General features: G+C 43.1%; 2 protein-coding genes across 7 annotated transcripts in view; both read left to right on the top strand.

Annotated features, from left to right (window-relative positions):
• Positions 1 to 1730: 1730 nt before the first annotated feature.
• Positions 1731 to 8969, top strand: YWHAH (tyrosine 3-monooxygenase/tryptophan 5-monooxygenase activation protein eta). The gene is made up of 2 exons (XM_064392583.1): positions 1731 to 2121; positions 7546 to 8969. Exons 1-2 carry the CDS (start codon positions 2035 to 2037, stop codon positions 8200 to 8202), a joined length of 744 nt encoding a protein of 247 aa, XP_064248653.1. The 5' UTR covers positions 1731 to 2034; the 3' UTR covers positions 8203 to 8969.
• A 140-nt stretch (positions 8970 to 9109) lies between these two features.
• The window catches only part of SLC5A1 (solute carrier family 5 member 1), a 50799-nt gene continuing 47035 nt past the window's right edge, over positions 9110 to 12873 (top strand). For 4 of the 6 annotated variants that reach the window (XM_064392553.1, XM_064392551.1, XM_064392556.1 and 1 more), the window contains exons 1-2: positions 9110 to 9583; positions 11101 to 11331. The gene's annotated coding sequence lies outside the window, so the exon portion shown is untranslated. Of the gene's footprint in view, positions 9584 to 11100; positions 11332 to 11371; positions 12478 to 12873 lie in introns of those variants that run through there. The other 2 variants (XM_064392554.1, XM_064392561.1) reach the window with 2 other exon arrangements.

Raw genomic sequence — 12873 nt, 5'->3', positions numbered from 1 at the left:
AGCTGTTTTACAGAAGCCTCAATTAAGGAAACCAAAGCATTTAATGAGAATGTTTTGTGCGTGTGTAGATATATCCACATATATTTGGCAGATTAATGCAGATTGGTTCAGTGGGTGAATAACTCGTTTTAAAAATACTTTGTAATCCATTTCCCTGGGGAGTCTGAAGCTGCTGTACAAGACTAGAAAGCTTCTGGTAAACCCTACATATTTTCAGAGCTGTTGGAATGCTTTGCAAACTGACTAATCTCTACTGAGAAATTACTGCAACTGCAAAGGTTCCCAGCTGAAGTGAACTGGGCAAAGAGGATTGGCACATCTCTCACTACTCTGGCCTAAGGGTCAGATGCATTAAAATTTTTATTTTTACATGGAATCGTATATTTTCAAAATCACATCTTTGCTGTCTATACCTAAACATTCATTCTAAGGTAAAATCAATGCAAGTTTAAAAGTAATTATGATAACAAATTGACTGATGCTTGGGATCCATTCTGTTCAGGTTTTGGATGTCACTGCCTTCTCTTGGAAACAGCGAAAACAAAATCCCAGTGGGAAAAAGCCCTGTTTGGCTTGCTGGGATGCATGCACAGTGGTGTATGTGCCTCACACTGCTGCAAGGGCTGTTTCCAGAATGTTCTGGCAATCAATTTATAACTTGCTAAGTTTTATCTTTCATGCCTTATTACACATAACTATAGTTTATTCTTATTTGTCATCTTTATTTATGTCTTTTAACAAGCAATATTAATCTAATCCATTTTAAAACCACAGCATTTATTTTAAATGGCATTAGGGTTCAATGCACAAAAGCCAGCAGCGTTGGAGTTAAGGCTAAAAACTTTTGTGTGACACCAGGGACCGGCTTGACTCATTTGAGGTGGTGTGAGAGTAGAGCACGGGGAGGAGTGCGAGCAGCCTGGTCCCCGCTTCCCGGCCGTGCCACGGACTTGCTTTCCTTCCTTTTGGGGGTGAGCTCAAATTGCCCAGGTGCTCTGTGCTGAGCTGTCTGCAGGTGAGCAAACCTTTCGCTCGGCTGTACAGCATCCTCCACACCCTGGGCACTGCAGGCACGTTTAAATGCTGCCCGGGGCTCAATGGGAGAACTTCATCTGATTTATTGTAAGGGATGAGTAACGCGGCTCCCAGCGTTTCTGTGGGCACCAGCAGCAGTTGGTTCGTGTAAAGTTCTTACCTTGAGATCATTTTTATGTAAGAACGCTAGACTGTCAATTCATGAAAGAGGAGCTTGACTATTACACATTAAAACACGTAGTAAAATTGAATTTAGCTGCGGCTCTTAGGTAAGGTAGTAGAACGGCTCCGTGGTACCACCCTCCCAGCCGGGCTGCCGGGTACACTCCTTCCCAAAGCGGCGCGGCCGCACGCAGCAGCCCTGGGGCTGGCCAGGGTCGCGCCCGTGAACGCGGAGCGTGGTCACCCCGACCGTTCTCAGTGGCGGCCCGCCCGTGCCTCGGGCGAGGCCAGGCAGGCCGGGCGAGGCGGTGGCGGTGGCCCGTGCCGTGCCGTGCCGTGCCGTGCCCCGCAGTGCCCGCGCCCCCCGCCCACCTCCACCTTTGCAGCAGGAAAATGCAGCACTCCCAGCGCGCACGCGCGGCCCGCGGCCGGCGCCCCGCGATGGCTATTTATAGCAAGTGACGTCACCTAGAAATAGAGCGCGGGGGAGCGGCGCCCCCTCCCCTCCCCTGCAGCACCGCGGCTCCGCCCCCTCGTTGCCTTCCCGGCGCGCAGGCGCGGGCGGCGGCAGCAGCGCGAGGCTCCGAGCCGCACACGCCGCGGTCGGTCCGGGAGCGCGGCCGGCGGGCGAGGGAGCGGCGGCCAGCAGAGCCCAGCCCGGCACGGCACAGCCCGGCACCGCACAGCTCAGCCCAGCCCGGCACAGCCCAGCGGGCGGCTCCGCTCACGGTTCCCGCTCCCGCCACCCGTGCGCGGCCAGCCGCACATCCCCGCCCGCCTTCCGCTCTCTGTCAGGGGCGCGCAGAGCCCAGCCCGGCAGCCACCACGGAAGCGGCCATGGGGGACCGAGAGCAGCTGCTGCAGAGAGCCCGCCTGGCCGAGCAGGCGGAGAGATACGATGACATGGCCTCGGCCATGAAGTCGGTGAGTGGGGCCGGCAGCGTGGCGGCCGCGGGGCGCGCTCGGGCAGGAGTGTGGCGGGGGAGGGAGGGAGAGGAAGTGCGGGCTGGTCCGAGGCGGGGTCGGGTCCGGGGAGGATGCGAGCCGCCGGGTCCCACCCGTGGCGGTGAAGAAAGGAGGGCGGGAGCGGGAGCCCGACCATCCCGCCGGGACACCTCGCCGCCGTGCGGGGCGGTGCCCGCCACTACCTGCCTTGGGCAGAGATGAGACAAAGAGCAGCCGGTCCAAACCGGACCCTTTCAAAATGTGTTTCCTTCCCCCCCTCGTTCCCTCCGTTCCCCGTGAGGGCTGTCTCGCAGCCCTCCCGCTCCCGGCTGTCCCACCCCGGGGGTGTGGCTGTCCCCATGCCCTCCTCTCCGTGTCCCCACCGCGCCAATCGCGCTCGCAGTGCGGCCATTTGAATGCCGCCCGCCTCTCCTCGCGGCGGGAACGCCGTGCATTCCTTCCCTGCTGCAGATGGGCCCAGCCTCGCCCACCTCCTCCCACCCTGGTGGTGGGTTTCACCTTGGGCGGCATCTCCCCTTCTGGGCACCCGCCAGCGTCTGGGGGCGCTGGTCCTGTGGCGAGGGCGCTGCGGCGGGGCTGTCTGGGGACACAGCAAGAGCAGCCCCTTCCTCTTCTAGACGTTTCTATTGCCTCGCTGTAAAAGACACGAATAGAAGCCTCACTCACTAGCATCAAAGACAGTAGCTGCGTCCAGGTGTGAAAGGTACTCCCTGTTCCCGGAGTTTCTCGAGCTTTAACGTTGCCTTTTTGCCTCTTCTTTGTAGGGTAACAGTTTCTCAGTGCATTCCGTACCCTGTTGAATACTGAAATGTGTTTAAACAATGTTACGTTTGCAACTCTGCTCCTTTCAGAACCAAGCATTGAAAATTATTTGTACTGATCTGACTGTACTAATCCATAATAAAATTGTAGAATGATCAAACCTGCTATGTCTAGTCCCTTTTTTGAAAACAAAGCATTCACAGGTTTGAATGTTATGGGTAATGTTAATGCCACTGGATGCTTAGCAGTGTCTTTCCATATCAGATTACAATTGGTTTGTTCTTGCTGATCTGTCCTTTGTGAACACCAAAAGCCCCAAGAGGAACTGTTTCTGTTGAGAGTTCTGCTGTTTGAAGGCAGGAGATTATTTTAGTTTGAAAAAAAGCAGCTTCAAATGGAGCCCACATTTTTGTTGTAAGAATGTCACCTCCCTTAAATGAGGGCAGTAAAAAGACACTAATTTTGCTGCTTTTGCTCACTTTTGCTATTATGTTGTAATAAATGTTACAACCAGTCCAGTTCTGAAACAGTGATACTTCTGAGTATCTCAACACCTGAGCCACAAGATGTTAAAATAAGGTGTGTTTAGAATTCTAGCTCTAGAGTTCTTGATACAAATCATGTAATAGTAACAGCTCTTCTTTCAGTTGGTAATTTTAAAAGATGAAAGGGAGAACCCACTAAAATGTACTGCTCAAGAAGACAATTTCCAGCTGTTGCTAGTAGAAAGTTTTCTGTTTATTCAAGAACTGCAGACCTACAGTGCATGTGTGGACCCTGGGCACGTGTGAAACCATGAGAACACAGTTGCTTTGCCTTAGGAAGTGTGTAAATAAAGTACTTACAATAGTGTGTATGTCCAGTTGTCTTCAAACTGCTCTAATTGCTGTGCAAATTTGCATTCATCTGAGCTGAGGTATTCCCATCTGTAGTGCCACTTCTGCTCACAAAGGAGTTCTGTGATCGTGAGCTTCTGAAATTGGGAGCTCGAGAACATTTGTAAGTAAGTGGAGTCTTGAAACCTAGAGATGCTTTTAAAATACCAAAAGCAATCTGAAGTCAAAAGCAGCAGTTCCCTCATTTAGAGCTGTTCACAGCCTGTTGCATGTCTGTGATGCAGCATCTGTTGGTTGCTTGGCTTTCCCAGGTGTTCACCCCAACACAGCAATTTCCAGAATGCTCTCCAGTGCTGAGCTTGATTTTGTAGGTGTGAGCATAATCTGTGGAATGCTCTGAGGGCTGGCTCTCCTCACAGCTCCCACTTCTGTTTCAGTGATTGCAAATAACAGAGATAATTCAGAGAGCTTTTAATCCATATAGCTTAAAATTGAAGTCATCTTGCAATCCAGAGAATTTAGACTTCCTCCAAAAGGAAGGAAATCGGTATTCTAACTCAGAAATCTATTCTCCAGGCTGTCTTGATTTGAAAAATTTATTTTAATTTTTTTTTTAAATCTCTGAATGTAACACATTGATACCTTTTAAAGGTGCTGTATGAAAGTAGTGTGCTTTCAGTACAAACTGAAATCTGAATAATTATTTTCAGTTTTAGATATTACTACGCTTTACAATACAGAATGTAACCAACAGCATGGTTGTTACTTCAGAAATATAAAGTAACAAGTACTTGGTTTAGTGAAAGTGTATTTGCCTGATCTTTGACTCTGACACTGGAGAAAAAAATGACAAGGCTGCAGCTTCATCTGGCAGCATAAAGCTGGAGAAACATTCATTTTTTATTCCAATCAATTCCTTCTATAAAGAAAAAAGCTAGACCAAGTAGCAGTTGTAGCTTAAAAAAGGAATGTACTGCTCAATGCAAATTTTTGTTGTTGTAAGCTTTTTTTTCCATGGGAGAATTCTAGTATTTTCAATTGTAATGTGTGAACAGGAGAAGAAAATGAAATAATTGCTGTTACAAATAATTGGGTTTAGTTTACTGAACCCATGAATTTGTAACTATTAAAGTCATTTTAATAGCAAATACAATCCTATGTAAATGGCATTCTTCCATGGGCCATGGCACTCCCATTGCATTAAATGCTGCTCCAGGATTCAGCTGCTTCAAACAAAGCTTACACGGTAGGTACAGAATTGTTTCTCAACACACTGGAGAAAGATGCTTTGGGTGTAAGTGTGAAAGGTTCTCAGCTGATGCAACAAATGCTTCAGCACCCAGAGGTTGCAGCATTGAGTACCCTTTGGTTTAGATAATTCCAGAAACCATGAAAAATTGCAGCTGTGTGAGCCCTTGGGCTTTTGGACAGTATTAATCCTAATAAGTAGTGCTTAGGACCTCTATTGATTTATGTTGCTTTTCCAATATAACTACATAGTGGTAAAAATAATTTACTGTTTAAAATTGGTAACGTGGGTGATGTGAGATACAGAATTTTTTAAAATTAGTCATGTGAGAAATACTACACAGTGAAATAAATTTAAGTATTGAACTAAATCTTTGAAACAATAGCTTGAGGTTCTAGTTTGTTATGTAGGCTTTATCTGTATATATAAATGGACTTAAAAACTGTGGGATATTCTATATTTTTAGTACCTATCCCTGAGTGTCTGGTTTGGGGTTAATGAAGTGTGTCTGTGTAGGACAGGGCAATGAGCTGTCTCTCATGGAAGCAGTGCCTCCCCTGCTGGGAGATGACTTCTCATGGCCTTCTCTGGGGTACCTGTGGCTACAGAGCTTCCAGCTCTTGGTACAGAGCTCTGAACCCACATGATACAAGAAACTGATCTGGTTTAAATTAATTAGTTGGTTTCTATTTGTTCCTCAAGGATGGACTGCATAACTTTGCATCAGGCAAGTTTTATTCATTTAACCTGACTACACTGGCTCAGGTACAGCCATTTTTGCAGCACCTGGTTCAGAACTGGCTCCAGCTGAGTGGTGTGCTCTGGCTCACAAAACCAGAATGATCACAGGCCACTGACTGGCTCAGGTCATGGGTCTGCTCTCCATGGTGGAGCATTCACTTTGGGGTGTTTTCCATGGACAGGAGCTCAGCTTGGTGTGTGGCCTGTGTGGGATCACACACAGAATTAATTTCTGAGCTGATGAGTGCTGCCACACTCATTAGCTTGTGCAGTTAGGAATTCAGGGTTATAGTCAGGATTCCTTTTATATGCTCCCAGTTTGGTCACTAAACAGTGAAAGAACTGTTGATGTCTTTACTAGAGAAAATTCAGGTAGGTTGTGGTGGAGATCGTTGAGGAAAATGTTGATTGGGAGCTACGATGAAGATTCTGAAGATGTCATTAGAGTTTATTCCTGTGCATTTCATCCTCTGTAGGTTGCCTTTTATTCTATTAGGACAAGCAGGGCAGTGTCTTTTGGGAGTTCAGGTTCCTGAACTGTGGAAAAGTAATTCTGGAGATAAAACTAATTGACTTAATACATTTTAAGAACAAAACCTAAATTTGCAAGTAAGTTCTCTCTTACTGTAAGAATTATAATTCACATACAGTATTTTTTTGGATCTAGAAATAAGCACATTTGTTAGAACGTTCACTGCCTAACCAGCAGTCTCAGAATAGTGTAAATATTTGTGACTTGATTGTTTGTGGTATGTAAGTTATATGGTATATAACACTGGTGCCTGTCAAGCAGTGTAAATGTGCACATTTTAAAAAAGAAATGGTTAATTATTTTAGCAGTGTCTGAGCAAGGACAAGTTTATTTTCACACCAAAGTACCTATCCTTAGAATTCTAGTGACTACTTTTAAAGCAATATGGCAAGGGTAGAGGAGTTTCATTTTTCATCCTAATTCCTTTGAGTTTAATTTCATGAATATAAATTTTAGAAAGTAGAACAATTTCAAGTGACCATGGATGTGATAGCCTGAATTAAAACACCAAGTGAAATAGGCCTAAATATGCAGTATTAGAAGTATTATCCTTCTATCTCAGCTTTTGAAGCAGCAGTTTGAAGTTGATCATGGCTTCGTTCCTGATTTGCTGTCCTATTTGTATGCAGATTCTTTCATGTCCTATCCCTGGAATTTGTCTGCAGCCAGTTGGCAGAAATCAGGGTAACTTTTGTATTACTGTGTAATCACTCACTATGTGTCTGAAAGAGACCATGAAACACTAATTCCATTTGTGCTGTGCAGAGCTTAAAGACTGCAGTGCTTCCATCTCTGCTGTCAAATGGATGCAAGCAGCAGGAGACAGAAATGTGACGATTGCACCAGCTTCCAGTGTCACTGCTGTGCTCCAGAGTCAAAAAACTGGTGTTCTAGGTGCATTTAAATTCATCACTGAGTGTGTAGTCTGTATAATTACAGCAGGCTTCCTAAAAAACCTGAGCCTGCCTCTGTGATTACTTCTCCATTACACAAGCTTGACTCACTTTTATTCAGTGAATGTTCTTTGCAATGGCTTCTCAATATCCCTTCTATTACTTCAAAACTATGGGATTCCTCTCTTAAGTCCTGACTGCAGAACAGTTTTAAACTTTCAATGTTACAAAGTTAATCCCGTCTAAAAGGAATTTTGGGTTCTAGAAGAAGTTTTGAGTCTTGCACTTCGTGATGAAAGTGTGGAAGGAGGTTTGCACACTCTTGTCTAAGGCAAACCCTTTAAATTTGCTCTTTGTCTGTATTTTCAGGTAACTGAGCTGAATGAGCCCCTCTCAAACGAGGATAGAAACCTGCTGTCTGTAGCCTACAAGAATGTAGTTGGAGCCAGACGTTCCTCCTGGCGCGTCATCAGCAGCATAGAGCAGAAGACTATGGCAGATGGGAATGAGAAGAAGCTGGAGAAGGTTAAAGCCTATAGGGAGAAGATAGAAAAGGAGCTCGAGACAGTCTGCAATGATGTTTTGGCTCTCCTAGATAAATACTTGATCAAGAACTGCAATGACTTCCAGTATGAGAGCAAGGTCTTTTACCTGAAAATGAAGGGGGATTACTACCGCTATTTGGCAGAAGTTGCTGCTGGAGAGAAGAAGAACAGTGTCGTGGAAGCCTCAGAAGCTGCCTATAAAGAGGCTTTTGAAATCAGCAAAGAGCACATGCAGCCCACTCACCCCATTAGGCTTGGGCTGGCACTCAATTTCTCAGTGTTCTACTATGAAATCCAGAATGCCCCTGAGCAGGCCTGCCTTTTAGCCAAACAAGCCTTTGATGATGCCATAGCAGAGCTGGACACACTAAATGAGGATTCCTACAAGGACTCCACTCTCATCATGCAGCTACTTCGAGATAACCTCACTCTGTGGACGAGTGATCAGCAGGATGAAGAAGCAGGAGAGGGCAATAATTAATAAGCTTTCCTCTGATCCCTCTTTCATCCACTTGGCCATCCCCATCATCACCAATATTTCCTTGCCACAGTCACACTAAATATCTAGTGCTAAGCATATCTGTATTGTACAGCTGTTCAGATCTGCTGTCCACTTTATCAAGAAGCAGTTTCAGATGAGTCTTCATGGGCATTGATGGATTGATTGGTTTATTGGCCCTATTTATCTTAGTTGCACTTGAGCAGTGCAGAAGGAGGCATTTTTAATTTGCCTGTTGATTGGAAAATATGGAAAAGAATAATGGAAAGTGATTGAGGATAACTAGATTCCAGTTAGAGCTTTCCATTTGAAATGAGCTGACAGTTCTGTTAAGCAGTACGTTTTGTGCATGCAAAGTAAATTAGCCACCCCAAATTTTTTTCAGTCAAAGAAAACAGTTAAGCTGATGTGAAATGACAGCTTTGTTCATCAGTTTACAATAAACTGTTTGAAATGTGAGGTTTCAGTAGCAATTTGGTTTTTTTGCCTCTAACTTATGTGCACAGTTTCTTTAAATGCAGTGCATCTACCTAAGAGTTTTGATACTTGTAACCTTTTGCAGTTGTTTTGAAGAATCATGAATTTATTTTTTGTAAACTCTTTGGCTGTTTAGTTGTCTGTGTATTCTGACAACTCTATGTCAATATTTGCCCATGTTAAGATGGATGACTGGGAAGCCAGACTTCTAAATTAAATGTTTTGGAATTAAGTGAATAAAATAAAATGCTGCTTCAGGGATGTTATCTCTACATGAGCTGTCCTGTCTTTTGTTCGGAGCAGAGATAGAATTATCCAGCACATCACTGATGGGTTAAAACATATTTAATCAAAAGTTTAATGAGAAGTTGACACACGCTGAACAACACAAAAACACAACCTAGTGAGCTGAAAGAAGAACCCAAACCCACAAAACCCAAAAGCACCTGCAGTGGGGGTCACTTCTGTTAAACTGGCGTTTCCCAAGGTGGTATATTTAGTTGTTTGCTCAGTCCAAGAGCTGCTGGACAGTTGTAAAGCACAGAACTTACCATAACTGCAGAGACTTGTGTGTGCTTCTGTCCACTGCAACTTCTAAGCTCTTACAGGTGCTGATCACCACGTCAGCTTTACATGTGACTATCCCAGTAGCTATTTCATATTTACCTGCTTCAAACAGAAGCAATACTTGCTGCTAAAGACTGCCTTTCTCTATTTAGCTCACTTAAGTCTAGTGCACAAACTTAACAGTGTTTTTGTTTTCTCCCAACAGTTAGAGCACATGCACGTTTATTGGTGCTGTACACACTTCATGGTATGTCCCAGAAGCAGGAGAAGTTAGCTGTATCCAGACTGCCACTGGCACCTGAGCTAGCTCAAAGGTCATGTAAGTTCTCATTTACCAGAACTGATAGTTTTTAATTATAGAAATAATTATTACTGGTCAGAATTACCCACAATGACTGCTCATACTTATTAAAAGCAGTGCACTGGTTCTTTTAAGGATCCAGAGTTTTAGAATTTTTAATAGTAGGTTTGTGTGCATTTATGTATTCTATCATCTTAGAGATAATTCTATCTTTATTATATCAGTAAAACTGGCAACAATTGAAAGAGTAATGCAACATCTGAAAAAGGTGAAAACACACACACCTTCCTACTGCCGCTGTGGAACCAAGGTAAAACTTGGCCATAAGATTGCCTTTTTACATAGAAACACTCTGAATGGTTAATAAAATACTGGCAGTTGGTAGGTTTATTTCCCTTTTGATAGAAGTACCCGTCTTTTTGTTACCTTTTTTATTAATATTTTTTTTTTAATTCAAAAGCCAAGGGGTCCTTTCTCATCTTAGTTACTGTCTTGTGCAGACCCTTTATCACAAACCCATGAGCATGATGTAGTTTGCAAGTGAGTCAGCAGGTCTGGCATCTCTGGGCTGGCAGACCAGCAGAAGGTTGGCTGTTGCCCTGGTGCAAAGGATCCCAAGTGAGACTGAAGCCATTCTGCAGAGTGATGCTGTGTAGCAGTGGGTTGGATTCCCAGTAGGAAAGCAGTTACTTCTCCCACATTTTCCAGCCAGTGACATCAGAGCATGTTTTTGTGGTTGTGTTTTGGTAGGAGTTAGTAGAGAGTTTTCTATGGAGCAAGAAAACAAATGCTCCAGTGCAATCCCTATCCTTGTTTACACTTCAGCAGCTTTTTCATTTCCTGGGCCCTGGGATTGCTAAATGCTTTTTTGTCATCCTTACTGTGATCTGGAGGAAACCAAAGCTGATGAATAGCACGTGTTTATTCCAATATTTTTCAGTAGACCACAGGATTCGGGTATTTTGGAGCTGGTATTTCTCATAGGTGTCTCCCAAGTCATATCTTCTGCCTATCACTCTAAAATAAATAAAATCCTAGGCTATGCCAAATTTAATGTTTGAAAATATCAGATGTATTCACCAAAGGTGCTTAGTTGAAGTTCACAACATTGTTTGAAGCAGGGGTAATTCCAATGGAAAGACTCAAAATTGAGCGACTTTTCCCCCTGTCCCCAGGGAGGACTTTATGTGTCCTTGAAGGCATAAAAGGATCTTTGCTGCTCTTGGCATGGTGAGGGTTTCATTAGTGTCCATCTGAGCATTACTCATGCCCAGAACCACAATTTTCATGTCTTTCACAGGCAATCTTTGTTGAGAGGTTCAGTCACTCTGTGGGTGCTGGTATAATATTAACAAGGCCTGTGCATATCCTTGAATTTTTAGCATCCTGACAGCTGCTAACAGTAGAGCAGCATTTTCTGTGATGTTAAAGGAACTCAAAAGCTATAAGGGCATAGTCCTTAAATTCATTGTGTGGTCTTTATAGGGACAGAGATACTTTCAGTCTAGGTCCTAATCTGCTCAAACATGTTCAAGTTTCACAGAAATGGTTGTGTTCCTCTCTCAGAGCACAAAAACACCCACACCCTATTGAACCCACTGGAACAAAATGTGCCAATGCTATGGGACACTAAAGTGTGTACTGAGAGGCTGTTCCTCAACATGAGCAGAGCACTGAGGATGTGAAGGTTCTAGGGAAGGAAAAGCCTGAAGAAGAGAGGTGAGAGTGGAGGTAAATGCATAACACAAGGGAGCACAGTTCCTCTGGTAAGTAACCATTCACTCTGTTACAACTTGGCTCTCACTATGGGTTTGAAAATAGGTTTTCCACATTGCCTGTAACTTCAGGCTGTGGTTTTCCATCCTTATTCCTCACACCTGTGATCTACATCTGTGAGTTGGATGGACTGACTTCCAGAGCCCAATTTATTTCCAAAGGAGCATGAGGGTATTCCCTAACCCACCCTCAGGGCCTCTTCCAGCAGCTGCAATAGGCTGCTTTATAATCATCTAGAAAAAAATTTTGTGAGTACACCTCACATTGAGGAAAATAAAGCCTGGCTGTATTTTACGTCATGTAAGGGAATAACTTAATGATAATGGAAGTTAGAAGGGTGAAAACTGTTGTCGTTATACATTATAAAACATTTTCTGTCAGCATGGGAACAATTGGAAATCTTCCAATAAACCAACTTTAAGGACAGAGAGAAACCAGGAGAAATATTCCAGTGCCTTGTATCCTTGTTTTTTTGAAATTCTATCCACACCACATATTTGAATTAATTTAACATAATTGATGAGGAAAAATTGGCTAAACCACTTCAACAACACAAGAAACCTATTTGGATAAATCTTAGGTTCATTGAAGCAGCTCCTTGAAATCAGTGGCAGATTTTGAAGAACGTGAAGTTGATTATCCACATAATTGACAGAGGATGTTTAGATCTTGTTCTGAACAAGCCTACAGTACTTGAAGTTCCATAGATGCAGATGGTTTAGTGTCTGAGCCTTAATGATTTTGGAGATAAATGAAGATGTTTTCTGAACACTGAGGTCAGGCCAGGTAAATTTTTAATTGATGTTAGAAATGGAGCCATCTGTTAGAAATAACAGTGTTTATTATGACTTCCCAGCATGCCAATTGTGATTTAATATTGAATAACTATAAATGTAGTAATACTTACATACAAACATATATATATACATATATGTGTGTATATATATACACACACACTTCAAGTATACACATTTTTCTGGATCTTCAGTGTTATTTATCTTATGTTTTAGTCTAAATGATTTTAACTAATGATTATGAACCAGCTTGGTCTGTCCCAACTCCAGCATTATAGCCAGATGAATTCTTTCATTCAGTTGGGTTTTTGTAAACCCCAGAGTGCACCAAGGCAAAGCACTGTGAGTACTTCAGCAGTAAATATATATCTTTTTTATGGAGGAAATCATTAAGAAATCACTTATGTACTGTATTGTACTCAAATTAGTATGGGCTATTTTCACATAATTCAATAAGGTGATCGATTCCACTTTAGGACTCAATCTAATAGTAGTTGAACTCTTCCATCTCTGAAAAATTAAGTGGTTTAACAACATGTCTAAGAGAAGAAACAGATCAAAATACACTGTCCATATGACTTTAAGTGATGTTTTGCCAATTATAAATATTAAAAATAATAATTATTTATAAATTATAATAAACATGCATTATTAGAAATATAAGCCTATTATATTTGCAGTAATTGTACATAAAGTCTGTGGCACTTAGAGAACTGCATCCTTGTTTGAACACCTGAG

Source organism: Passer domesticus, chromosome 17 (genome assembly GCF_036417665.1).
Source record: "Passer domesticus isolate bPasDom1 chromosome 17, bPasDom1.hap1, whole genome shotgun sequence".
Classification (NCBI taxonomy): Eukaryota; Metazoa; Chordata; class Aves; order Passeriformes; family Passeridae; genus Passer; species Passer domesticus.
This window is presented reverse-complemented; position numbering and strand designations above follow the sequence as displayed.

What these genes read in the sequence shown, in the direction of transcription:
- YWHAH (XM_064392583.1), top strand. Translation starts at nt 2,035, where the DNA reads ATGGGGGACCGAGAGCAGCTGCTGCAGAGAGCCCGCCTGGCCGAGCAG. An exon ending in TGGCCTCGGCCATGAAGTCG is followed by an intron (nt 2,122 to 7,545) that starts GTGAGTGGGGCC and finishes CTGTATTTTCAG; the next exon opens with GTAACTGAGCTGAATGAGCC.